We start from the raw sequence: 24,990 nt of genomic DNA on the forward strand, positions 1-24,990 counted from the left end.
CAGAGTTTGGAGTGGGAAAATATAAAGAGACTTCCCTTAAATTCCAGCCTTTTACACACAAGCAGTATAAGGACTCTTTAGAATCATTATAAATTAAATTAACAAATTAAAATGTTGGAAAACAAGTATTAAACACAAATGCCCATTGTGGTAAGTCAGATACTTTTATGGCTCTGTGTTTATAGTTGATTTGTTTCTGTAAACAGTGAAATGACTGTATGGAAATGTCATCCTCAAGGCAACCCCGCAAGTAAGGGATCACTTTCTTTGGCAGGCGCCCCTGTTTCCCCTAATTACAAACATAACAAAAGCTATTAACCAAAGACTCACCTCTGGAACAGCAGCATGTCCAGCAAATTCAGCAAGTTTGATGCAAAAACATTATACTAGTGTCTGCCTTCAGAGTCCACATCTTTTGACAGAAAAAACTGGGGTACAGCACAAAGGCAAGAGGCTTGGTCATGAACTGTTTATGTGGATAACAACAGCTCTGTAGGCTGGAAATGATGGGTGGTGATTTTGCAGGCAAACCCTTAGGCCCATTTCCAGCCGGGACCAACAAACAATCCCATCTGGACCACAGAACTCCAGTCACATGATCCAAGCAGCCTCATCCTTGTTTTGTCAGAGCAGTCACGCTGCATAGCATAACTGTCAAAAATATAGACCGTCCGAGTGCAGCACTTTTAGTAAGAATAAGAGTTGGTGTTGATGAGGACATTTTAACTCTTCAGTCCACAAGGAATTGGCAGCAGATCTGGCTTGTTTTGGATTTTTGAAGCAGCTGGAATCCTGTTCATTTTCCATTGCTCCATCAGGGCATTTATACCGGACCAGCAAATCATAGCAACACAGTTAGGCCTAAGTATTTCTGTCCTACTGTGGTTCTGAAGGTGCTGTCATAGGCCAGAAGTAGGCAAGTAGACAAGTAATGCCATTGATATAAAAAAAAAAATATGCATAGGCCTATACTTTTTTATATTCCCAACAAACAAAAATATTTACTCTACAGTCACATTCATTTTCATTTTCACATTCAGAAAGATTTATTTTACTGTTTGGAGAACTGTTACCAATGTAAATCAAACATAAGAAGAGACATTCATGAGAGTGTTATCTACATTATTAGCAAAGATCCAATCGATGCTGAGTGCAGCTTAACAGTTCTCACTAAGAACACAACAGCGCCATCAGCTGAAGAGAAAGGAGATTTATTGTAGGCCTAGGCTTTCACAACAACCCGGAAGTTTTAGACAGTTCAGCAGCAGAGATCATATATTTCAAGATTGGTGATTACATTAAACTCGGATCGATTCGTGGCAGAATCCCTTATCCGTTTAAATACAAACGCTGTTCAGACGTAGGTCTATTAACAATCTTGGCAATGTTACAATGCTACGTATGCCTACAGGTTAATGCGACAAATAATAATAATAAGAAGAATTTTGAACGAATGCAATATGAAAACCAGCATGATGTGTGTGTCTTCTTTTCTCTGCACGGTCTCTGGCATGGTGTCACCACATGGTTGTGTCGGTAGAATGAAGGAGTGAGTTGAATTGATACTGAAATTAGTTTCCGTCGCCGGCTGACTCTACTATTTATTCACCTTCTACATCTACGAGTCATACAAGCAGGGTACTTACTTTATAACTCTTTGAATCTAATGTGCAACGACTTATATTACACTGTAATGACCGGCAGATAGCTCACGCTCAAGTTACTAGCTTACGCTACTACTGTGGACTGTGGGTTAACTTAGCCCAGTAAGCATGTCTAGACATTTGCAGTTAATTTAACAACTTTCATTCATAATGGCACAAATTAGACGACGTAGGCTAGCTAGGCTACTTCGTTCAGAACTGAGATAAATCGTAAATCGTATGGTAGCCTACATACAAACAAGCAAAGTCTGTAATCAACTGTATTCATTGTCTACGCTACGTTCTCGTAAATCTTGTAGTCTAAACGTGTATTTAACGTTGACACTTCTCGCTATCCAGGACAATGTCGACACCAAATGAGTCCAGCGATGGAAATCTTTGTACGGAAGCAAACATCCCGGTGAATGTCGGAGAAAAGCTGTCTGCCTTCACAGTAACCATTGGTGCAACAGTTCCCACTGGTTTCGAACATACTGCTGCAGAAGAGGTTGGAGAGAAAATTAAAGCTGATGCAAGGATTAGTAAAGACCGGGGCAGAATTTATTTTCAGATATCTACCGATAAACTTCATTTGGTAAGTTTTGTCTTGAAAACACTGATGTCAATGTTCATCTTCCAAAATTTGCATATGACGTTTCGTGGCTGTCATGAAGGTTAAATTAAGATGTAAGAATACCACACAGCATGGCTGACTGCAAACCATGTTTTTGCCATGTTTTGCTTTCATTAATAACCCACACCACGTGAGCTTGAAATTTATGAATTTCTGTTGTAGACCTGGATTGATATCTATTTATCTATCTATACATACATACATACATACATACATATATAGCTTGTAAAGTAGCCTTATTCTAGAACATCCTTAAACAAAAAACAAGTTATTTTATTATCAGTAGCTCAATCTTAACTATAATTGGTCAGCAGGGGTCGTTGTTGCATTTTGTACTGTAGCACTCCTACTGGTACTCGGTTGACAAAGAAAATTGCTGGCATATCACCTGTGTTTTATGTTCAAGTTGAACAGGGTATTTGTCATTTGTAAAATGAACAACAAATAGCTGTTTTACTATATGAAACAAAATAAAACGTACACAACAAAATAACAAACACTTGATTTTAAGAAAAAATAGTCGTTTAGATTAGTCGACTAATCGAAAAATTAGTCGAAAGATTAGTCGTTAGAAAATTAGTCGTTAGTGGCAGCACTAGATGACATTTTGGAGACAGACTAAGGGCGTGCTCACATTATGACTTACATACATACACATTTGAATTAGGGCCCTATGACAGAATATAATCACACCCACCCCCAACTAGTGGCGCCCCTGTTGACCCCTAAAGTCAGGTTTGTTTGCCCAGTGTGGTTGCTCCGTACCGTACGTGCCCGGGTGCGCTTGAGGAGGTGGACTCGTACGGTTGGGCTTATGATCGATGCTGCAACCGGGATTCTGTGATCTTCATGAATTATACCCGCATTAATAAATTGCACCTGTTGTTGGATAAGCCAGTGGAGCCTAGTACTGCTTCTTTCTCCTGCTGCAGACAAGAGGAAACAAGATTTCCTTTGATATGTTAGTTAGAGTTCACTGATGTGTCTGAATCTTCTGCCGATGTGGTGTGTCATGACTGATCCAGCAGTGAATAGCACGGAAAAATACTCCAGCTTTTGTGGGAAAATTCAGTGGCATGTTGTGATAAGGAACTTCTTTTATTCACTTCCAGTGTTGAGAAATGTTGTAAATGTAGCACTGCCCTCCTGGCACTACTGCCTTTTGTGGTCAGTAGTGCGTGTGTATGTGTGTGTGTGGTATGTTGTAATGCTGTAATGTTATCCACGCCTTGTCTGAGGGCATCACCTAATCAGATGGACTCACCTTTGTTGTGAAGGAAAGGATGGGGACAGAGCAGAAGAGTGTACAGGAAGGCAGTACCATAGCTCCTTTTCAGAAACTCTGTCACTCAGATAGCATTGTCAGCATTTATTTATTTGTATTTGTTTGCAAATATTCTGAGGACATTCAGTACACTGACAACAATAAGACAACAATATGACTGTCTACAGTGTTTTACTGAAACAATAAAAGAGATCAGTCTAGGCCTAAGCCTATTTCAGTTTTACATATGAGTTGCCTATATGCCACACACTTCCTGGAAGGCTTTTCAGCCAGCACAGACATTACCGATTGACCATCACCTGCATTGTCTTCGTGCACCTGTTTACACGGACCCGGTTGGGTGTTATACCTAGTGAATTAGCATGTTGGAATGTAAGATGTTTAGTGTCGGAGTGAACACAAAAGGAGCAGAATATAGCAGAAGATGCCAGTGCTGATGGTCCACCAGAAATAAATGTAGTGGCTGAAACAGCCGTGGCATATAGTCCATAAGGAACTGAAGTGGAATGACTTCTTCCTGAACACTTTATTTTATTCAAAGTCTTCCCAGAAGTTCAGTGACATTCCCTTTATGAATATGGTTTCCAGCAACCAATTTCAGAACACAAATGGGAAGGCAAATATCACAGTCCTCCCTTTGTAAACATTTTGCTGTGGACTCTCAATCAGTACTTTTACAGTCAGTACATTCAAAGCGACTGACATATGTTAGTTATATTATAAAGATCATTGTCCCTGGAGCAGTTCAGTGGAAGACGGTATTGAACCCATACTAGCAAGACCTTCATGATGGAGCATGGTGGCATGATGGTAGAGTAGTGGTTAAGGCTGTCACTTTACGTTCGAAAATCGATTGCACAATCGATTGGACCAAACAACACAAGTTTCGAAAACTAAAATAGGGAATAGATTTTAACCAAATATTTACACTATTAATTTTAAACGAAATAAACAAATAAAAAAGATAGATGTAACAAAATTCACAAACAAGAATATAACAATATAAAAGAATTCCGAAGTGCAGTAAGCATTGCGAAAGCTAAAAAGAAAATTCCCACCAAGTTTATGCACCGGGAACAGCTGTTTCAATCAGTTGCTGTGCTGCTCGTGTTTTGCCAAAAAATGGAGGACAACGCGATCAACCTGTGCGACATGTAGAGAGACGAGTGATAGGCCCTAATAACTTGAGGAGTTCGATGGAAGTACTTTTTTGGATTTTTGGTATATCAAACTATGGAGAAGAAAGCGGTAGGCTACGCAAACACAGACACAACTAGTTGAAGCCTGCAGTCATGTCACTGATGTAATGGCAGTCCACTCGGCTTACTGGTTTTCGAGAATGTTGCACTTCTGTTTGTCATTGTGCACGCCCTCTTTACGTTCGTCCTAATGCCTGTTAGTTGTTTGTGGATTGGCCTATATTTGGCGTTGAAAATGAAAACGACTTTAGACATAAAAAATCGATTTTACAATCGATTCAATGAACACTTATGTCTCAAAAATCGAACAGGATTTTTTCACAAAAGTGACAGCCCTAGTAGTGGTTAAGGTAACCACTATACTATGATGCCACCATGACCCATCATGAAGGTGTTGGGGTTAAGTGTCTTGCGCAAGGGCACAATGGACCCACAAACCACATGCTATCACTGCTCTGAAATAAACCTACTCTATACGTACTTGTGTTTTCCTTGGGGTGTTATAGTTGTCTTTTCCTTGGAACAAGTATGATGTGTTTTCTTAGAATGGCATTGCGGATTAAATTACAGTGTTTAACAACCATTGGACTGTGCATTGGCGTGTAAGTAGGCTATTGTGTAATCAAATCATTATGTATCGTAAATGGAAAAAAAATGGTTAGACCTGTTCCGTGTGGTTTGGTTTCCTCTCCTGTCTCCCTTGAAAATCATTTAGATTTTTCCAAGTGAATGAAAGTTTATTTATGTGTTGCCAATTTGATTTGAGATTAACAGAGTACGGAGTTTGAACCACCATGAACAATACTCTTAAAACATAGTAGTGTGTATGTGGCACATACTCAAGGATACAATATTGACTTTGGGGAAAGTAGCCAATAGTCAAAGTATTAGTTATAGAACAACTGAGTGGGCATTCAATGTTTGGGTACACCGTTTTCTCGTCCCTTCAGAGCACTTTGTGTTGCAACTAAGACTGAAATGAATGTATTATATCACTTATAGGTGCATCATTTGAAGTCAGTGGACAACCTCTTTGTTATTGTCAAGGAGTTTGACAATTACCAGTTCAAAGACTCAAAGGTAGGAAGTACATTACTTTTTTGAGTTAAAGAATCTGTGAAGTTTACATTGTGTTTGGTAAGTTTATTATGGTCACCCTTGACAGGAGGAGGCCATGTCTGACCTTCAGCAGCTGGCATCACAGTTACCCTGGGCCAACGCCTTGGAGGTCTGGAGAATGAACAACTCCCTGAAGAAACGCAGGGGACGACGGAGAGGAGGGAATGCCACAAAACCCAAGCCAGTCAAGGGAGAAGATGCTCCTGTCCCTGCCATGGGTGAAGGGGATGCAGTAGTCACGACAACCGAGAAGGTCCAGCAGGATCCAGATGCCCCTCAGGGAGAGGAAGGAGAAGGTGTCCGAGGAAGCAGTCAGGAGGAAGAGGAGCTGGAGGACGAGGCCAGTAAGCCACTCAAGTTTCGGGTCACCTGCAACCGGGCAGGTGATAAACACAGTTTCACGTCCAATGATGCTGCCAGAGACTTTGGTGGGGCAGTGCAGGAGTTTTTCCAGTGGAAGGCCGACATGACCAAGTTTGACGTGGAGGTATGACTGCAAGGAATTTCTCTTAAATTCATACATATCAGTGGTAAGAATTGATAGGGCTGGGTACATGTATTTACTTTCCTTGGGCATTGAGTGGCACCCATGTTGACAATTTGTAAATTGTACTACAAAGATATATTTGCGTCTTAGGGGAAAAAAACAAAACAAAGGGATCGATTGTATAATCCAGGACTTTTTGAGAAACTCCAAACTGCGCTCCTGCTGCCTCCATCTCAGTCTGATTCACGCACCTACATGCGACCAGACAACTCCCTAGGTGTATGGAGTGTGATTGTGCAAGTGTGCCTTCTAAACTCATGAGCCTCCCTAACACCATATTGTACAGTGTACCAGAAATATTGAATGAAGACTGAGGATACCATGTGGAATATTAAGAGGGATATATCTGCAAAAGAAACAATTGAATCATCTGTAACTGCAAATTGTTTTGTTTTTGTTAGAATAGAATGAGCCCTTCATATCTAGGGAGTTGTCCGCTTTCATGGAGACCGCCACGTTTTGCCAACATGTTTCTACAGAATAGTTTGGACAGTGGTTGCTTGTTTCATGTCATCTCACCTGGCAGTTGAAAATCATTCTACACTGTGCACATTTCTGTGAGAGGGCATCACAAACATTACTCATATTGTGATCATATTGAGCACAGTTATGCTGACAATGTAGGCATTGTCTGTCATGTCTGTTTGATTTTCTAATATTAATATTTGTCTAATATTTTTTTTCCTTCCTTGCCCATGTTTGCTCATTTGGTTCACCCCAGGTTTTGTTGAATATCCACAACAGTGAGGTGGTGATAGGCATCGCCCTGACAGAGGAGAGTCTGCACAGGAGGAACATCACCCACTTCGGCCCCACCACCCTGCGCTCCACTCTGGCCTACGGCATGCTCAGGTCACCTGCTCTCCAATGACGTCACTGCACACATGTTATGTTATGACTGTTATCATAGTGTAGAGCCTCCCGGAAGGTAAATGTAAGTGCTAGAGTGGTGTGCACTCTGCTCCCCCAAATAGCCCTCAAATGTTTGGTTTCTGTGGCCTCTACACAGGCTGTGTAAACCCCAGGTATCTGACGTCATTATTGATCCAATGTGTGGAACTGGAGCAATACCAGTGGAGGTTAGCTTGTTACCATGTTTTTTTTTTATCATTTGGAGTCTGATTCCTCTCAGCAGCTGGCCCAAATCAAATTATGTTTCATTTATTTAGGGATCCATTGAATGGCAGCATTCCTTTTTCATTGCGGGAGACAATAATGACATGGCTGTCAGTCGCACTGTCAATAACATCAATCACATTCAGAAGAAGAAACAAGATGGTGGCAGGTGAGCTTTACAGTGGATATGCATAGTCATTTGCTGTATACAGTAGATATTCCCATAAACACAAGGGCACATGGCAGTCTGACAAATTCTATCAAGGAGGCTTATTGTATGTGTGAATAAAATGTCATCTAGAGCTGCAATAATTAATCAATCAATCTACAACTATTTTGGTAATCAGTTAATCAGGTTTGTGTCATTTTTGTTTAAAGAAAATACCTGAAATTTTTTTAATTGCGGCCTTTCAAACTTCAGCTGTATTTATACTCTTCTATTACAGTAAACTTAATATATTTGGTGTGTAGACAAAACAAGGCATTTTAAGGCATGATCTCTAGCTATGTGATACACTGATCAACATTTCTTCGCCATTTTCTAAAATGTTATCGATTAAACAACTACAAGATTAATCAAGAAAATAATTGTCAAATTAATAGACTATGAAAATAATTGTTAGTTGCAGCCGTAGTGTCATCCAATTTCATTTTTTGTACATACGTGGCTTTGGTTTGTTTCTATCACATGACTTAATGGGTTTTTTTTTGTCTGAACTTGAGCAGTGCCCCAGGTTTGCCTGTGGACACTGTGCAGTGGGATTTGTGCCATCTTCCCATGAGAACCAACTCGGTGGACATCATTGTCACTGACATGCCATTTGGAAAGAGGTATTTTCCTGTGGCTTGGCCACAGCTTCCTGCTTCATAGCTCAACTCAGAATAAGCTGCTGACTTAGTCCTGAATCACACTGTATGTTTAGGGAGTTAGGCCAGTGCCGCAACACTGCATTGTTTGCGGAGTAACTTGAGGCTCTTCTAAAACATTCTTGTACTCACTGCAGGATGGGGTCAAGGAAGAAGAACTGGGACCTTTACCCATCATGTCTCAGAGAGATGGCCCGCGTGTGTAGACCCGGAACAGGGAAGGCCGTTTTGCTCACCCAAGACAAGAAATGCTTTTCAAAAGTAAGAAAGTATTTGTATCCTGCTTCTTTTTCTTGGCCAGGCTTGTTCTGACCCACCTAGTAATTTGGCCATATCATTTCTGGTCACCACACAATGATGTTTTTGTTTTTATTTCCTCCTTCAACAATACATCTGAAAATCACTGCTGGGAACAGAGCAGTCCTGTCAGTGAATCAATATTAACACAAAAGAGGCTTGTCACTACTGGGCTGATTTCCGTGAAAAAAACATGATTTTGATATGTCGCTTAGGAGCCTTATCTTTTGAGTGCAGTTTCTACTCAAAGGGAAAGAAAGACCTCCAGTCTTCTCTCCGCTGTGACACACCAAATGTAGGTTAGAATGGGCTCTGTAGGGGAAAATGTCAACAGTAAAAGAACCGAGTCAGTAAAAAGTAAAAAAAAATAGTAAAACCTCCCCCTGGATCTGCTCTGTGTGTCACCCATGGCAGGCTCTATCCCGGATGGGTGGGCTGTGGAGGAAGGTGCACACCGTCTGGGTAAATGTGGGTGGGCTCCACGCTGGAGTGTTTGTCCTGAAGCGCACGGCCTCAGAATACGGCACGACACCCGAAGATGTCCGACCCCCTCGGGAAGCCCCTGAAGCGCCAAACAACAACAAAGAGGAGCAGTGACCAGACCAGTGACCCTTGCAATTCAAAAGCATTTTAAAGTCTAGAATAACCAAGTTTACTCTTTTACAGAGAGTTGCCAATGTGATGTTGATTTATGAGTGTTTGTGTACAAGGTATGCTCAGTACCCTGTGTTTTTAGTCACAGTTAAGTCAAAGAGTCGCTTCCTTTTCTCAGGATCCTGGCATACCATATCATACTTGGAGTATACAGGATATAGGATCAAAAAGGATTTTTCTGGTCTTTGTGTGCTTTAACGTCACTATTGTTTATAGTTGAAAGTGGAAAACAGCTGTTCAAATATAAGCCACAGCACAGATATCTTTGTGATTGGGCTTCAGGTGTTACAAAAAGCATTGTAAGTTTTTTATCAGGTTTGAAAATGTCTGGCTGAATATCTTGTCTTGTCTTGACTTGGCTATCAGCATACTTTTATGTATTTCTTTACCATAAGCACAAAAAGAAAAAAAACTTGAGTGCACAACTGAAGTTTCTTGGGTTTGTTATATAGAAGATTACATTTGTTATTTCTTTAAAACCATTTGTGTCCATTGTTCTTATGGACACTGGGTTATAAAGTATTTCTGTTGAGAGTTGGTGGTGACAGTTGACACTCCTTTATAAATGCTCATGTTATTGACTGGAAACTTGTACTGTGGTATTTTCAATGCTCAATCTAAAATAAAGTTCATTGTTCATTCAGAGATTGGGTTTCATTGTTTATTTATAATATAATTTCAATAACGACCTACAGCTGTGCAATACTTTTTGAAGACCATGTTATTTAGGATGCAAATGTCCTCTTACATCCTCAGGTGGTTTAAAGAATCTGAAAATGCATTTAGTAACTAAGTGTGTTTACTACTATAATTTACCCTCTGATATATAGTCACTTGGGGGGGGGGGGGGGTCACCATATAGAAAGAATATAAATATCTAGAAAGAGTACATCTGTCGATTTGTGTAAACGGTGTATTATAAGTGTATCAAACAGAGTAATCATCTCAACATGATACAACAGGTCTTATTTATTAAATTATATTTAATATAATCAATCTAGTAGCCTACTCCGGGCTGAGCATCATCCACTGATCTATAAAGAAGTGGCATCATCTCACGCATCTACGATGACGTAGGTCTTGTGCTGCTGCATTTAAAAAGCGACACTCAAAGCCAGCCTTCACTACCACGCGCGGTCTATTTGTTGCTACAGTGAACACGATGATCTGGACTGTACTGCTTCTCGTAAATGGAATTCTCTTCTTTCTTTTGCTTTCAACCAGATCGAGGTGAGTCGGAGTGTTTAATTGTTTGCTTTCTGTGTTTCTTTTCTGACTATTCTATTTTTATATTAGCAGACAACTCTTTTCATCTTTTTTTCTCTATAGATACTTGCAGGTCATTGGTTCATTTTAAGAATGTTTTATTAAATATTATTCAATTGTACGCTATAGCTACTAAACACAAATGTATAGACTAGGCTATATTATAAAATTTAAATATTCAAAAAACACTCTTAAGTCAGTGTAGCCTACCTCTCCACAAATCAAAACTGAAATATGTGTAAATTAATTTTTTGTAGCCTAATTAAGTGGGGTTCTGAGTTATGCCTCTGCGTTTCTGCATGTATGCGCGCGCGTACGTGCAGAATAGAGTCTGGATTTAAACATCTATGAGGTTGGAGGCAGACTACCTTAGACGGTAGACAAACTGTAAACTGACGAAGAGGACATTACTTCAGCCCTGACGCGACCATGAGTAACACGTCTGGTCCCTTGTTATATCGGAAGTCTGCCTCATCCTTCTATAAACACTGCCTTTTAGGAAATTGTCGTGTGATTGATTCTAACAATATGTCATCTCAAACTCAGTGGAAAGCTTTTACAGAAATGTTATATGATATGTTAACGGGCAATCGGCTCATTCTTTTTGTCATGCAGGTCAAAGAGAGAGCCCCCCTTAGATAAAGGTTGTATTCCATGGTTGGGACATGCCCTGGAATTTGGGAAAGATGCTGCTAAGTTTTTAACACGCATGAAGAAGAAACATGGTGACATTTTTACAGTAAGGATGTGAATTATATAATTTATATTGATCATAATAGACATATAGCACTTCATTTTTAGTAAAATGATGTGTGTTTGTATGTATTTTCCCCTTTCATTTGTTTATTTTGTGTCAGGCATATGATGTGACATGAATATAATGTACCAGAAGACACTGCACTGTGACTGTCGTCCTGTTAATCTCTTAAAATGGACACTGTAACGGTGACTATTGACTCTGTGTTAACCTGTCATCCTCTGTGTGCCATGGATCTGTTGTTGCAGGTGCGAGTGGCAGGGCACTACGTCACCGTCCTGTTGGACCCACACTCGTACGACGCCGTCCTCCAGGACTCTGGATCTCTGGACTTCTCCCGCTATGCCCAGGTGTTGATGGACAGAATCTTTAAGCTGCGTCTCCCCAGCCACAACCCTGCAGTGGAGAGAGCCATCATGAAGCAGTATGTCTTAAGTTGTTTTAACTTTGCGCATGACCAGTTCTCTTTAGGGTAACTGTGTATGGGTGATGGAGGGCCACACTGAGCAAAGAGTAAATCCAAACTGATTGTAGGAAGGGGCCTTTATAACTCTTTTCATGCCGAAGGGCATGTCCAGTATGACTGCTTCTACTGTCATAATATTCATATGGATATGTAGTAATAATTCAGTCCTACTCTTGGATGTGATTTTCTTTTTCATGCAGTGCTAGTGTGATAAGGGTCACTGTTCAGAGATATTTGTATATTTGATTTATGAAAGCAATTTAAAAGAATGTTTGTATAGCTTATTCTAAAACATTGTGATTATTTTTCAGTTAAAGCATCTTTGATAGACACCATAAAGTAGTATATAGTACATGACTCTGCTGTACATAAATGCTGTTACACTCGAGAGTCATTTTGCACGTAAAGTACACTTTACATCAAAAAGCACTTTGTGCAACTTTGCAGCATGAAACATTGGAGGTCACTTGAGAAACCAGGTGATATTTTGGATTTCACAACAGCTATAAATCCTGTACTTGGTAATAACTGTGCTAGAATGACTCCCCGGTAACATCCTGTCACCTAAATCAGTGTGTTTGACTGAGTTTGTGTAAAGGTAATGTTCGTGGAGGCTCCGCACCTCTCCTGACCCCTGGCCTTTTTTTTATGCTCACAGACACTTCCAGGGCAAGAATCTCACTTGCCTGAGCAGCACCATGCACAGCAACCTCCACACTTTGCTGACATCTGAGATGCCTCACAACCAGACGAACTGGAAGAGCAGCGGGCTGTTCAACTTCTGCTATGGTCTTTTATTCCGGTATGCATCTCCAGTGTTATCTATGGCATACACTCAGGCCTTTTGAAGGCAGTAGCCACCCGTAAACAATTTACGCATGGACCTTTTTTCCATCAGTCACTGTTTGTAAATAAACCGCCACACAGGGAGGAAAGGAATGTGGCATGACCTCTAAGAGCAGCGTTATAAGGAAAAGCCATTTCGTTTTTTTACGTCATGTGAGATCATGACATGGGCGGCACACACGCAGGTGCACTATACACACACACACAAACACACACACACACACACACACACACACACACACACACACACAAAGGCATACACACAAACACATAGGGACAATGGTGGATGGTCACACCCACAACTCTGGTGCCTGGTTTGTTGTGAATAGTACAATAAGTTCTCCAGTGCTTTATGAATGTTTTATATTTGTGATTTGTGACTACATATATTTTGCCACTGACCACAGACCATGTTTGATGGTAGGGTAAAGCAACTTGAGGTAAACCATCAAAGGCAATGAGTAGCATAGACATGCCTGTGTTTGCTATGTCTTCATTATCTGGACAGGGCATCGGGGTTACTGGTATCCATCATCTTGATAACTACTGTGACCTACAGTCCTCAGGCACAGCGGATGTTAATTCTCTTTGTGCACAGGGCGGGATACCTCACGCTTTTTGGAGGGGAGCAAAACAACAATGGCACAGATGCCAAGCAGATCTACAAAGAGTACCGGAAATTTGATGGCCTCCTGACGAAAATGGCAAGGACCACTTTGAATTCAGGTTTGCCATGTTTTTTTTATGTATACAGTTTCTCAAACAAGAACTTGAGCCTAGCTCCTCATTCAGATACAATGCCTCTGATTGGCAGTAGTGCTAGTCCAAATTGTCAGGTCAAACTGATGCAATAGTAACACCAACCATTGAAATGTTTGCCAGTGACTTTGTATGTACGACTTTATGAATGAATTTGCTTCTGAATCATCACATTGTAAAGTCATTTTATAGATGAATTTGATTAAAGATCGGCTATGTCTCATAACGCACTGCTTTCTAATGGATGGGTGTGAGGGAAGTTACATCATTCTGACATCACAATGGCGGGGTGATGTAGCATTTACAAATAAAAAAAATGCCGGATTGCATCCAAGGCGTGCCATCATAACATCAGCCAGCCATTATGTCACTAGAGAAAGTGTTTTTGTGTTTTCTTTTGTTACCTAGCTGTTGCTATAGTGACCTCAATGAGTCTTGTGTTACATGGCAGACTATCCACTAGCTGTTAGTATGTCACCTCTCACCTGTCTCAACAAGAGACTGTCAACTCATTACACAATCAGTGCTGTTCCAGTGATCCAAGCCTAGTAGTTATTCACCTGTGCACTCTAGTGCGTTCTGCTCCACTTCCCCTCCTCCTTCCTTCATGTGGGGATTCACTCGCTCTCCAAAACATTCTCCCTCTTACCTCCCCGTGCGTCACCTGTGTCTGGGGAATTCAATGTCTAATGAGTCGAGTGAGGCTCTGTCTCACTTTCTCTCAGTCACACACACACACACACACACACACACACACAAACACGCACACGTGCACACACACAAACACGCACGCGTGCACACACACACACACACACACACACACACACACACACACACATGAGCTAGCCCCACCTCCCACCCACTCTAAGCCCCTGTCTTATCTATCTGACATTTTTCCACTCAGGTGACAACACAATTCACCTGTCAGTCAGTGTCTCTCGTTCTACCTCCCCTGGCGCCTCTCCCTTCACCCCCCCCCCCCTCTCTTTTCTCCTCCCTTGCTCTGAGAGGTCCTCATTGTGCGCCTGTGTGTTCTGGTGTGTGTCTGGGCGTGTGTGCTACAGCAGGGTACCCGCGGAGTCTTAAAAGTATTAAAAAGTATTACATTTCATTTTCCTAAATTAAGGCCTTAAAAAGTATTGAATTTCACCTCAAAGTCTGGAATTTTTTCACGGAGGTCTTAATTTTTCAAATGATCAGTAGATTTAGTCTAATATCCTCACGTAGCATAAATCACAAGGATTAAAGTTCTCCATCGTACGACGGATTTCCGTCAGTTTGATTTTAGAAATGTCATATTTGAGATCGATGCAGATCCGGTGAGAAAAAAAAGGAGGGGGGGGTCTATCACCTTTTCTTTTCCTTTTTTTAAGGCAACTACAAATATTAGGTCCGATGAATGAATGTGTGTGATGGTAAATGTTTAAAGACCTAATAGTGTTCTTGAGAACTTTCTGTGTCTCAAGAAGATAAGTCAGCCATGAGTTTCGCTTTGTTTATGTTGTAGCTCTACACGCTTGTCTCATTGGCCTGGGGCGGTTGCTTAAAAAAAAAGAACACGTCTGGAGGACGGTCTAAAAGATGGATTACAGTGACAATCGAGACAGATGATGAGGTTGCCCAATCCGTTTAACTTTTTTGGATATGCTTTTGTGAGCTCTATGTGCGAATTCGGAGGCTGTGTTCTTTCCATGCATCAATGTAGGCAATTTCTTACTATCGCGAACTCTTGTCAGGGGAGGTCATTCATTTTGGGTGTCACCTATGACTTGAACAGATAGCGTGCTATGCCACCCGATGTAGGCTACTATTATTGTTACAGTTTTTAATAAATGCAACTAACATTATGTGTAAAGCGACGCAATATAATCCGTAGCCTATGCCTCCCGTCTGTTATGACATGTAGCCTACAACAATGTTTTTCACAATTTCCGACGGAAGGTTTTGACTGAGCGTGTTCAGTTCAGAGCGTGAACAGTTCGCGACATTATTATTTTATGTTAAGTAAGGGGGTCAGTCGTGTTTATGACGTACAGACAGCCTTGTAGCCTATTTTGCTTAGGCCTCACTTTTAACGACAGTAGGTTGTGAGCGTATGTTGACAAAAAATAACCATGCAATTAAAATAGTCAACTTAAAATTTTGCTATTATTAATGTATAGCACAAAACCATAACCAGTAGGCCTACCAGAACCTCGCATATTAGCGTCATGATTTGTGTACGTTTATCTATGGCTGACCGTTTTTGCGCTAAGTAGGCTACGCATGTTCTTTCGTAGCGCAACACGACCTGTCCCTCACCATATCGCAACCTCTTGTCAACCTTATACAATCTGTTGCTGAAGACAAAAGCGCCCTCTCCAGATTGTCGTTATCAGATGCGCAGACCTCCTGCATGAGCACAGTATTGCTGCTCATTGGAAAACTGAGTTGTCTGTAAAACTCGAAATTACCATGTTTTCATTAAATGCGGATGAGGCAACAAATGGAAATATGAACAGTATCTAGACTGTTCTGATTCATTACTTTGATGAGGAAATGTGAAGTCTTGCAAACTTGATTTTATAGATTTTACTTGGTGTTGAATTGCATATTAAGAAAAAAAAATCTCCCCTTTAAATACTTCTGGTCTGAAGTAATTAAATAAGAGTTTAAGTTAAAGCCTTACAATATTGCTGCAGTAGAAAAGAACAGCAATGGCTAATCAGCAATGGTCAGGGATGGTATTGAAATATTGTTTTGTTCATCAGGAAAACTCAATCTCAATCAAGAACACTCTCAATTCGCCTTATTCACATGGCGGCCATTGGCGGCTAAAACGAGGCTACAGGGTATCACAAACCATAGGATTGTTATGTTCTATGCATTCACCTGTAGGTGGCATTAATTATATAGTAACTTAAGAGTACCCTGTAGCCTCGTTTTGGTGTTTATTTGGTGCTTTACTTTGCTGTTTGCATGTTTTTGTACATTAAAAACCAATAGGTCGCGACCGCAAAAGGGGTGCTATCTCTATAGGTAGATATGAACAACGTATGACTTATGGCCTGAAAAAAGTTTTTTTTTTCACTTTAATCCCTGAAATCAACTAGGTTCTATTCCGTGTAAATTTGTCCATGAAGCAGGACATTCAGTCACGTTACTACCACGACAAATCTTTGCGTTGTCACTGCACTGCTGTCATGTTCATGTTGGCATGTTCAAACACTTGTAAATAGTAATTATTTGAGGTTTAAAGGAACCATATGTAAGAAATGTATTTCAATTAATCATAAAATGGCCCTGATATGTCACTAGACATTAAGAAATCATGTTCATTTCAAATACTTATATCACTGACAACAGTAGTCCGGCCAGGATATTACCATTTAAAAAGTGAAGTTGCAGCCCTCAACTGATGTTGATGTTGTGTTTTGTCATGTCATGTTGTGTTTTGGCCTGATGCGCCACCCTCTACCTATCTACTAATCACAAAGTCAGTAGTGTTTTGGCATCCAGGTTGGCAACCTCGAGTCAGGGGGGGAGGAGGAGGGGATACACCGCTCTACAGTAATTTGAAAGTGATTGCAGTACCAGTTTTGGCCACAATCTTACATATGGTTCCTTTAATCTTACCTTTAATATTATTTATTCTATCCGAATGGGTGCGATGTAGGTATTAAATTTCATCTGAAGTGGTATTAAAAAGGTCTTAAAAAGTCTTAAATTTAGGTCTGACAATTCTGGGGGTACCCTGTACAGGAGAGAAGCGGGTGGCCGGTGGGACGCGTGAGCGGCTGTGGGAGCTGCTGTGTCCGGCGAGCCTCGGCGAGAGTTCCAGCCCGTGGCTGCGACACTACCTCCAGCACCTGCAGGAGGGCGGCGCCGACGCCGACACCAAGACCAGAGCCATGCTGCTCCAGCTGTGGGCCACACAGGTGAGACACACACACACACACACACACATAGACACACACACACATAGACAGACATCCATACAGACGCACTCAAGCTGTCATCATACACCCCCGTCATGCTTGTCGTACACCCATGCCTACACACATGCCCGTCCTTGCCTCGCCATCACTTCCATGAATTGTGTGCACAACAAGCTATTTTTAAACCAAGCTCTGGCATCTACATCTCTGCCATAAGTCACTACAAAGAGCCTGCAGCCAAATGCCAGCTGTTATTGTTTTTTTTGCGGACAATGCGCTGCAATGTGATTGTCCCACGCCCTCAGCGGCGAGGGCCTGGACCTGGGCACGGGCCAGCGTCAACACGACGCTCTCCAACACAAGCACCCGAGTGTCACCAGAGCTCTCCGCAGGTGACGCATTAACGGAGTTTAGACTTGACAGGCTGATATGGGTTAGCCTTGCTTTCACGGTTCAGGGAGTTCCCTCAAAACAAAGAATGTGTTAATCTGATTTACAAGGGGAACGTGGGTGTACTCCTACAATATCATTGTGTTGATTCTAATGTCATGTAAAAGGTTCTTTTAGAATACTGAGGCCTGAGCATATCAGATGTTGCGCAGTTGTGGGTAGACCTGCCCAAACAAGGCAAATATGTTCAGTCTGTGTGTATCAGTCCCCTACTTGTGCTAATGCAAAGCTGACACTGACAGTTCCAATAGACTTATCAAGTATAGGATAGGCGGCAGCAGAATCTTGCACACTTGCAGATGTATATTTGTACAGATCAAGCAATAGGTTGTTTACTTCAAATATAGGTAGAGAAACGCTCTTCCCATCTCAACCACATGAGTGCGCCAGAGGTTCACTGGCAGCTGGCCACAATCCTCCAATGCAATGCAACATAACAAAGAAAACAGATGTTGGTGAAATTACATAAAGCTGTGATTTCTAGCTCCTATAAGTACAGCTCACTGGCACTGTCACTGCTGCAGTGTCATTATGCGGGACGACTTGAGTTCATCTCCACATGAATAAGCACAGTTCTGTTTATGGAATGTGCCGATGAGAATGAGATAAGCAGCTTGGTGGTGACGTTTTAAAGCCATTCCAAATGGGTTTCTGTGGTTGCGGTTAGAGTTTTTAAAGGCAGTTTGATACTTCTAAGGTATGTCACTGGGTACAGAGGAACATTAGAGATGTGGGTCCTGGCAACGTCTTTTAGCCCTTTCTGTATACATGCTTTTGGAACCATCAACTGACCTGAATGAAGTGTAGTTTCCACTCTCTTACCTTTGTATAAACTCTTCTGAATACATGCCACGTGTCCCATGACGAGATTCAACCACAGTCTAGTTGTACTGCATCGGGCTGATGTCGTGTCCTCTCAGGGCTCAAACACTCTTGTGAGCTCCTTTAGTCTTTATACAAAGTCCTCCAGAATGCCCCCCTTTGGTTCTCCTTTTTTAGTAAGCCCTTCAGGACTTCCTTTTGCTAAGCTAAACAGAACATGGCTGTGTATTATGAGAACGGGCAAGAGCCATTTTGAGGACACATACCATCACTGCATTTGTCATGCTGCTCTTCCGCTCTATGGCTCCACTCTGTGTGATTTACAGGTGTTGCTGTGAGCCAGTGGGCTCAGTCGGACCTAATAATGCAAACATCACTAAAAAATGAAGTAATGTTAGCGTACAGTTCCTTGTTCCACACTCGAAAAGCTGTTTATGGAGGTGGGATACTGTGACAGAGAAGCTGATGTTGCTATAGCCCGCAGCTTGTATACTTTTGTAGTATTTATCTGTGAGCCCCCCTTTCAGAATTCTCCGTATTTACTTAAAGGCTAAATAAATCACTGCAATGCAGTCAACAGATCTGAAGGAGACACTTGTTAGAGCACGTAGGCTGGGACGAAAATGGGATTGGATACTGTGAGTGTTGGTTGTACTGTGTTTATTATTAGTTATATTACGGCATACTTTATCTCTGATCATGCTCCTCTATGGCAAACAGACACACACCTTAAACGTGATACACCCTCAAACACGAATATATGAAGTCAGTGGGTGTGAGGACTGATTTGACTGATTACACTGTTTTGGTAGATGACGCAGCGCAACAGTGTGTATGATGTGTTGATAATGTAAAATGCCAATCTGTTGCCAGGGTAACGTGGGACCTGCAGCGTTTTGGCTCCTGGCATTTCTGCTTAGTACTCCAGAGGCCATGAAGGCAGTGAGGACGGAGTTCAGCAGGGTCTCGCTGACCACAGACACAGCACAGGCCCCAGCTCTGGACCCCAGACAGCCAACCCCTGTGTTCGGTAAGACCGAAGTTAAAAAAAAAAAACATGTAAATGTCTAAAAGTGTATATTTCTTTCTGTAGCCTAATGATGACCATCCTTTTGTCTTTGCTATTGGGAAAGTGGAAAACAAATATTTTGGTTAAAACTAAGAGAGAAAGAAAAAGTGGTTGCACTGTTCCTTTACTGTTTTACTTTTTCAGCAGTGGTAATGAGCTTGCTGAAAAAGACCTACGCAGAAGAGGCATGGCAATGGCTCCAAATGAACAAATCACTTAAGACATTGCAATTTTAGATTCCCATCTAAAAACAACTGCAGTGAAGCCTCATTTCATTCAAACCTTTCTTATGTGTATCTATTATACATTTGACTGGATGTTCAGCATGCACATACCCATACAGAGAGAGAGAGAGAAAGTACAGGTTAATCAATATCTATACCTGACCAGTGGAATACACTGTATTTGGACACATGACCTGGCCTGATGCACTCCCTCTTTGTTCAGAGTAACAATAAGAAATCATCTGCAGTGAATCTGTCACTGCGGCTCTGCTATGATATCCAGCGTGCCTCCCTAGTAGTGCCTTCGTAACTCAAACTCTGTCTTTTTTTCTCTCCAGATAGTGCCCTTGAGGAGGCATTACGTCTCACTGCTGCCCCCTTCATCACCAGGGAGGTACTGCAGAACAAGACTCTGTGCATGGCCGACGGACAGGAGTATGACCTCAGGCAGGGCGACCGCGTGTGTCTCTTCCCCTTCATCAGCCCACAGATGGACCCTGAAATCTACCACGAGCCCGAGGTTTGTCCCAACTCTCTCACCGTCCATCACCTGCATGGCTCAACACAGCCCTTAATTGCAATCTAAAGTGTTTCTGGTCAGGTGTGGAGAGTGTTGATGACTGCTAGATAATAAAAAATAGAATAATAAAAATAGGCGTATAGGTGATAGTCTGATAGTACACTCAAAGGAGAGAAAGACAGAGAGACATCACAACTAATCTTGCTGGTGTCATTCTGCTGCTTAAATTATGGTTCTGATTATTTGCAACACAAGGGAATGTGTTTAGTACAGATGTCCCTGTGACATCAAAAGATTGAAAAATGTTTGCATGAATTTTAGACTGAATCAAATGCGCTAATTATCAACTGAAAATAACAATAATCAGTCAGTGGATAATCATATATGTCTAAGGACATGTCCTTTGTGTCCCCACTGTTAGTTGCAACCTTTCCAAACTATTCAGCCGTCCTTAAGGTCAGGCCACTGCCGTACTTGCCTAATGTTCCCTGATAAAAGGTTTGAAACAGGCTCAAGTGTTGAAAGCCTATTGTGTCTGCACTCAGCCTACCTCCATGGTATTTCTGGCTGTTTGATGCCAATGAAGAAGCCTGTAAGTGGATTGCCTTCTTATATAAAAGAAGGGTGGCGTACTCTCTCTCTCTCCCTGGCTCTCTCGATTACACACCGGCACACAGGCACACACACAGTCACACACATACACACACACCACACACACACACACACACACACACACACACACACACACACACACACAGATACACACAGATATACAGGTATTTAAATTCACCCCAGATTACACATGGAAAGGTTTAACCTACTGACAAGCGCAATGGAAACACAGCTAAGTAGCGTGGGAAGGTGGTTGGAGGAGGACAGGGCTATCAGATGTGTCCTCAGGATTGTCACCAAAAATCGCATTTGGGGGACCTGGGGTCAAATTGGACCTGTCCACTGCCCATTCATATAGCCAAATAGCCAAAATGTAAAAACAAGAAGTGTCACACATCAGAAAAGCATGGAACCATAGTGTTATTAGGGTGGACTACTGTCTTGATATCTATCTCCCCTGGTGTATAGAACAGCATGATGGAAAATGTGATTAGTTGAAACCTGCAGTTGTAACCGGATCTTGTTTTTCCGAACACAGAAATTCCTGTATGACAGATTCCTGAATGCGGACGGGACTCCGAAAAGGCTGTTTTACAAAGGTGGCCAGAGGCTGAAGTACTACACCATGCCCTGGGGAGCAGGCAGCAACGCGTGCGTGGGAAAGCCTTTCGCTATAGATGCCATTAGACAGTGAGTACCCCATCAGGAGCTTATGCAGGAAATTCCCTTGTGGAAGTGACACACACACACACACACACACACACACACACTCATAGAGACAAATCACCTATACTGTACAGTCATCCTATATAGAGCAGACAGGAAAGCACTAACTTAAGCCCTGACAATGCAATTCCTGCATTATAGAAGATGAGTCCAGGCTATTTAAAGCAATGGAGGCCCATTTTTAGCCCCTTGCAGGCTTCCCTTTCTTTTCTCTCCATCTTAAGCTTCAGATGGCACACATTTTACCTTGTGCTTGGTCTCGTCATTATGAAAAGAACTGCTATTATTATAACTAATTATGCACTCTAATTTGAAAGATATTACTCATTATGGTCTCCGAGTGAGGTTTGAGTTAGTGAGACTGCTTTGTTGGTGCAGAGGTCAGTATTTCCATTTTAAAGCTGACCTAAACATTTCTCCAAATCAAGTAGAACAGAAAGCGTTCATTCCATGTTTTAAGACGGCCCAAAACCTTAAACTCCTGGCTTCACCAGCCTTTGGAGACTATATATAGATAGATTATATTAGTCTTTTCTGCTGGAGGACCTTAAAACACTCAACACTGGACATTAGTCTGTGTTAGTGTCTGTCTGAAAACTGGATGTAAAATTGTGAATTCTGACCCTTGATTTCCACCACTCTTCCATGCCTACTGTAGGTTTGTCTACTTGGTGCTGACTCATCTGGAAGTGGAGCTGTGTGAACCAGAGGCTGGGCTGCCAGCAGTGAACACCAGTCGTTATGGATTTGGAATGGTGCAGCCTGAAGGGGACATGTTCATCAGATACAGACAGAGAGTTTGCCACAATATCTTATAATGTATTGCTTATTATTTATTATGATAACAGTGTTTTTTGTTTATGAAGTACCACTTCTATAGAATTATTTGATATATTTTACAAATATAGTAATGTATAAGTAATATGTATCTGTACAGTATGCATAAAATGAGATATATATTTATGTTGAATTAGAATAAATTCAAAATGTATTGTTGCACAACTTTTTTATGACTTTGTACCATATGTATATTAATTTAATTTTGTATTCAGTAAAGTAAAGCTTTTAAAAATAGTGCTGACTGAGAGTCTTGTGTTTTCTTTATTTAAAAAGTCAGCCTCTGCTTTCCCCAGCAGCAAAACAAATGCAATAGTTTGTTGCATTTGTATGACTGTTCAGTCTAACAGAGGACTCTATTGTTATACCAGCATAGGTGTATTAAATATATAGGCATCATGTCCTCTAAACTCCTCTCATGTCCTTGAATTTCCCATTGGGGCTCAAAAAAGTATCTATCTATCTATCTAAAGAGAAATGCATTTGAGTCTTGTGAGTTACACACAGGAGTAACAGTGCGCCACTGTATTTCATAGCTTATGTGCTGCCAGTGTCTGCACATGCTCCCCTTGTGTTGTTGCCTTCACTGCCTGATCTGTAGTTCCTATTCCAGCTGCTGTACAATGTAAACTATGAGAGTGGCAACTGCGCAATGCTTTTCCACAACATAAACTCAGCCAGGACTTTTAAAAGGGCACAGCAATGGTATGCCTTGTGCAAATGTTGTGCAGTGTTTTTGTTGTACCAGAGAAATGGAAATGTTCGAATGATGCTCAGTAGTGTTGCAGATACTCAGTGTTGTACCTTACAATACTCATGCAGTCGACGTCTTGGGAACATGCCTTTCTTGGCAAATAAAACAGACACGACAATGCGGTTTTAGATGATTCAATCTCAACAGACAGTCGAGGGCACTATGAAAGCGAATACACCAGGCTGGTGGTGGTCTGTCTGATGGATTTTATGCAGCTTCGGCCCAGCCCCTAAATTCTGATAGGGTTCTGGAGGGACTAACACGTCGGCAGCATGCTAGAGCCAGTTGGTGGAGCAGCGCGAAATCATCCCGTTCTGCAGAACCGCGCTAGAGCGTCGCCTGTCACGCTCAGGCACAGTCACCCAAATCAGGTGAAGAAAATTGCGTGAATTTTCTGCGTACTTGTTGATCTTCACCCAGCCGAAGCAGGCAGGAATGGACAGTAGAATCTACCGACTCCACGTCTCTGGTGAAATATGCCAACCACAGACGCAGGCTAATCACGAGAGTGGCACCATTTAAGAGAGGGAGAGGGGTGTATCAAGTAAAACCACAGGCGGCTGTTTGTCTATTTAAACCAATTTGGGCGCCTTTTGGACTGGATCTTACCAGGAAGATATGTAAGTATCCGAATGCGCCGATGATAAGTTTAATAGTGTTAATGTAAGCAATGTCTTTCACTTATTGATTGAGATCCTATGGGAATTAATAGAGGGTATTTCTTTGACGCGCGTATAGTTACAGTAGCCAAGTCTCAGTTGTTTCATGTTTTTTTTTACATATAATTTTGCAGACTTTAAAAGAGGATTTTTGTCTATCAGGTTGCAGGGGTCAGACATAATGTAGCCTACGCTCCCAAAAATATGATTATGAGTACAAAAGTCTATTCTAGAGAAAAGCAAAATGGTAGTGGGCTATTGCACATCTCGAGGAGTCGTGGTATAGCCTACTCTTTCACACAATAAACTTAGCTACGAAACGTGTGACCACTGTAGCTTATTATTATCATGGCTATGTTTATCGAATTCGCCGTTTTATATTAGCAGGCTATTCGCAGACCTTCCTTTAGGCTACTGTTGATTAATTGTGTCTTTGAAGAGAGTAGATAGATAAAATAATAATTCAGTATCGCAATCGAATGGCCAAATATGCCAAACAAGTGACAAATGGCATTCAATAACTTTATGGAAGGAACAGTTTGACAGTAAGAGGGGAAACTGATGGACAGACAGAGAGGTGGTTTCAGCACTGACTCACTGGACAGCGCTCGAGACAAGAACCGTTTTATGCCAATGCTTCCTCATTCAGTTAGTCAATAGGGTAAGCCTGCTGTGCTTCTTAGAGCAGATCTCTTTGGCCTTTCTAGTTAATTGGATAAACCATTTAGGCTACTAATGAGGGTGAGATGTTCGCTGACAATGGCTTGTCACATGAATATCCACTATCCACTCTATCATCAGGAGTAAATTATGATCTTTTCTCCTTTTCGTCCCGCAGGTGCAAATATGGATGAAAGCAAATCCTAATGTAGGCGCCACTGAAGCTTGGTCGGTGTTGTCTTCTCAGAGAAGAGTCTCCCAAGTGTTAATCATTCTCATTTTAAG

The 24,990-nt window shown here is 41.5% G+C and overlaps 2 protein-coding genes across 5 annotated transcripts; both read left to right on the forward strand.

Annotated features, from left to right (window-relative positions):
- Window positions 1-1,257: 1,257 nt before the first annotated feature.
- Window positions 1,258-10,006, forward strand: thumpd3 (THUMP domain containing 3). Of its 4 annotated transcripts, XM_076268166.1 has the most exons (11): window positions 1,259-1,360; window positions 1,541-1,638; window positions 2,004-2,238; window positions 5,764-5,841; window positions 5,927-6,367; window positions 7,149-7,279; window positions 7,437-7,506; window positions 7,597-7,712; window positions 8,270-8,374; window positions 8,548-8,671; window positions 9,122-10,006. In XM_076268166.1, the coding sequence occupies exons 3-11, from the start codon at window positions 2,008-2,010 to the stop codon at window positions 9,302-9,304; spliced, it is 1,479 nt and encodes a 492-aa protein (XP_076124281.1). In that variant the 5' UTR covers window positions 1,259-1,360; window positions 1,541-1,638; window positions 2,004-2,007; the 3' UTR covers window positions 9,305-10,006. The 4 variants fall into 4 exon arrangements, with proteins under 4 accessions (XP_076124282.1, XP_076124281.1, XP_076124279.1 ...); XM_076268167.1 differs by lacking the exon at window positions 1,541-1,638 and having other exon boundaries at window positions 1,258-1,360; XM_076268164.1 differs by lacking the exon at window positions 1,259-1,360 and having other exon boundaries at window positions 1,381-1,549.
- A 491-nt stretch (window positions 10,007-10,497) lies between these two features.
- On the forward strand, window positions 10,498-22,867 carry LOC143103848 (prostacyclin synthase-like). The gene is made up of 10 exons (XM_076267691.1): window positions 10,498-10,591; window positions 11,243-11,366; window positions 11,633-11,808; window positions 12,509-12,652; window positions 13,295-13,422; window positions 17,197-17,372; window positions 19,518-19,674; window positions 20,276-20,457; window positions 21,608-21,759; window positions 22,454-22,867. The coding sequence occupies exons 1-10, from the start codon at window positions 10,524-10,526 to the stop codon at window positions 22,611-22,613; spliced, it is 1,467 nt and encodes a 488-aa protein (XP_076123806.1). The 5' UTR covers window positions 10,498-10,523; the 3' UTR covers window positions 22,614-22,867.
- Window positions 22,868-24,990: the final 2,123 nt, after the last annotated feature.

This window comes from Alosa pseudoharengus, unplaced genomic scaffold, assembly GCF_046254945.1.
Source record: "Alosa pseudoharengus isolate Yale_2024_CS ecotype anadromous, Long Island Sound unplaced genomic scaffold, YU_APseudo_1.1 YU_APseudo_1.1_scf_5, whole genome shotgun sequence".
NCBI classification, from domain to species: domain Eukaryota; kingdom Metazoa; phylum Chordata; class Actinopteri; order Clupeiformes; family Clupeidae; genus Alosa; species Alosa pseudoharengus.

Coding starts and splice junctions, on each gene's coding strand:
- thumpd3 (XM_076268164.1), top strand. CDS start 1,416: ATGCGACAAATAATAATAATAAGAAGAATTTTGAACGAATGCAATATG. Junction 1,550..2,003: donor TGTGTCGGTAGAATGAAGGA/GTGAGTTGAATT, acceptor CTCGCTATCCAG/GACAATGTCGACACCAAATG. Junction 7,280..7,436: donor CTGGCCTACGGCATGCTCAG/GTCACCTGCTCT, acceptor GCCTCTACACAG/GCTGTGTAAACCCCAGGTAT.
- LOC143103848 (XM_076267691.1), top strand. CDS start 10,524: ATGATCTGGACTGTACTGCTTCTCGTAAATGGAATTCTCTTCTTTCTT. Junction 10,592..11,242: donor TTGCTTTCAACCAGATCGAG/GTGAGTCGGAGT, acceptor TTTGTCATGCAG/GTCAAAGAGAGAGCCCCCCT. Junction 11,809..12,508: donor GAGAGAGCCATCATGAAGCA/GTATGTCTTAAG, acceptor TTATGCTCACAG/ACACTTCCAGGGCAAGAATC.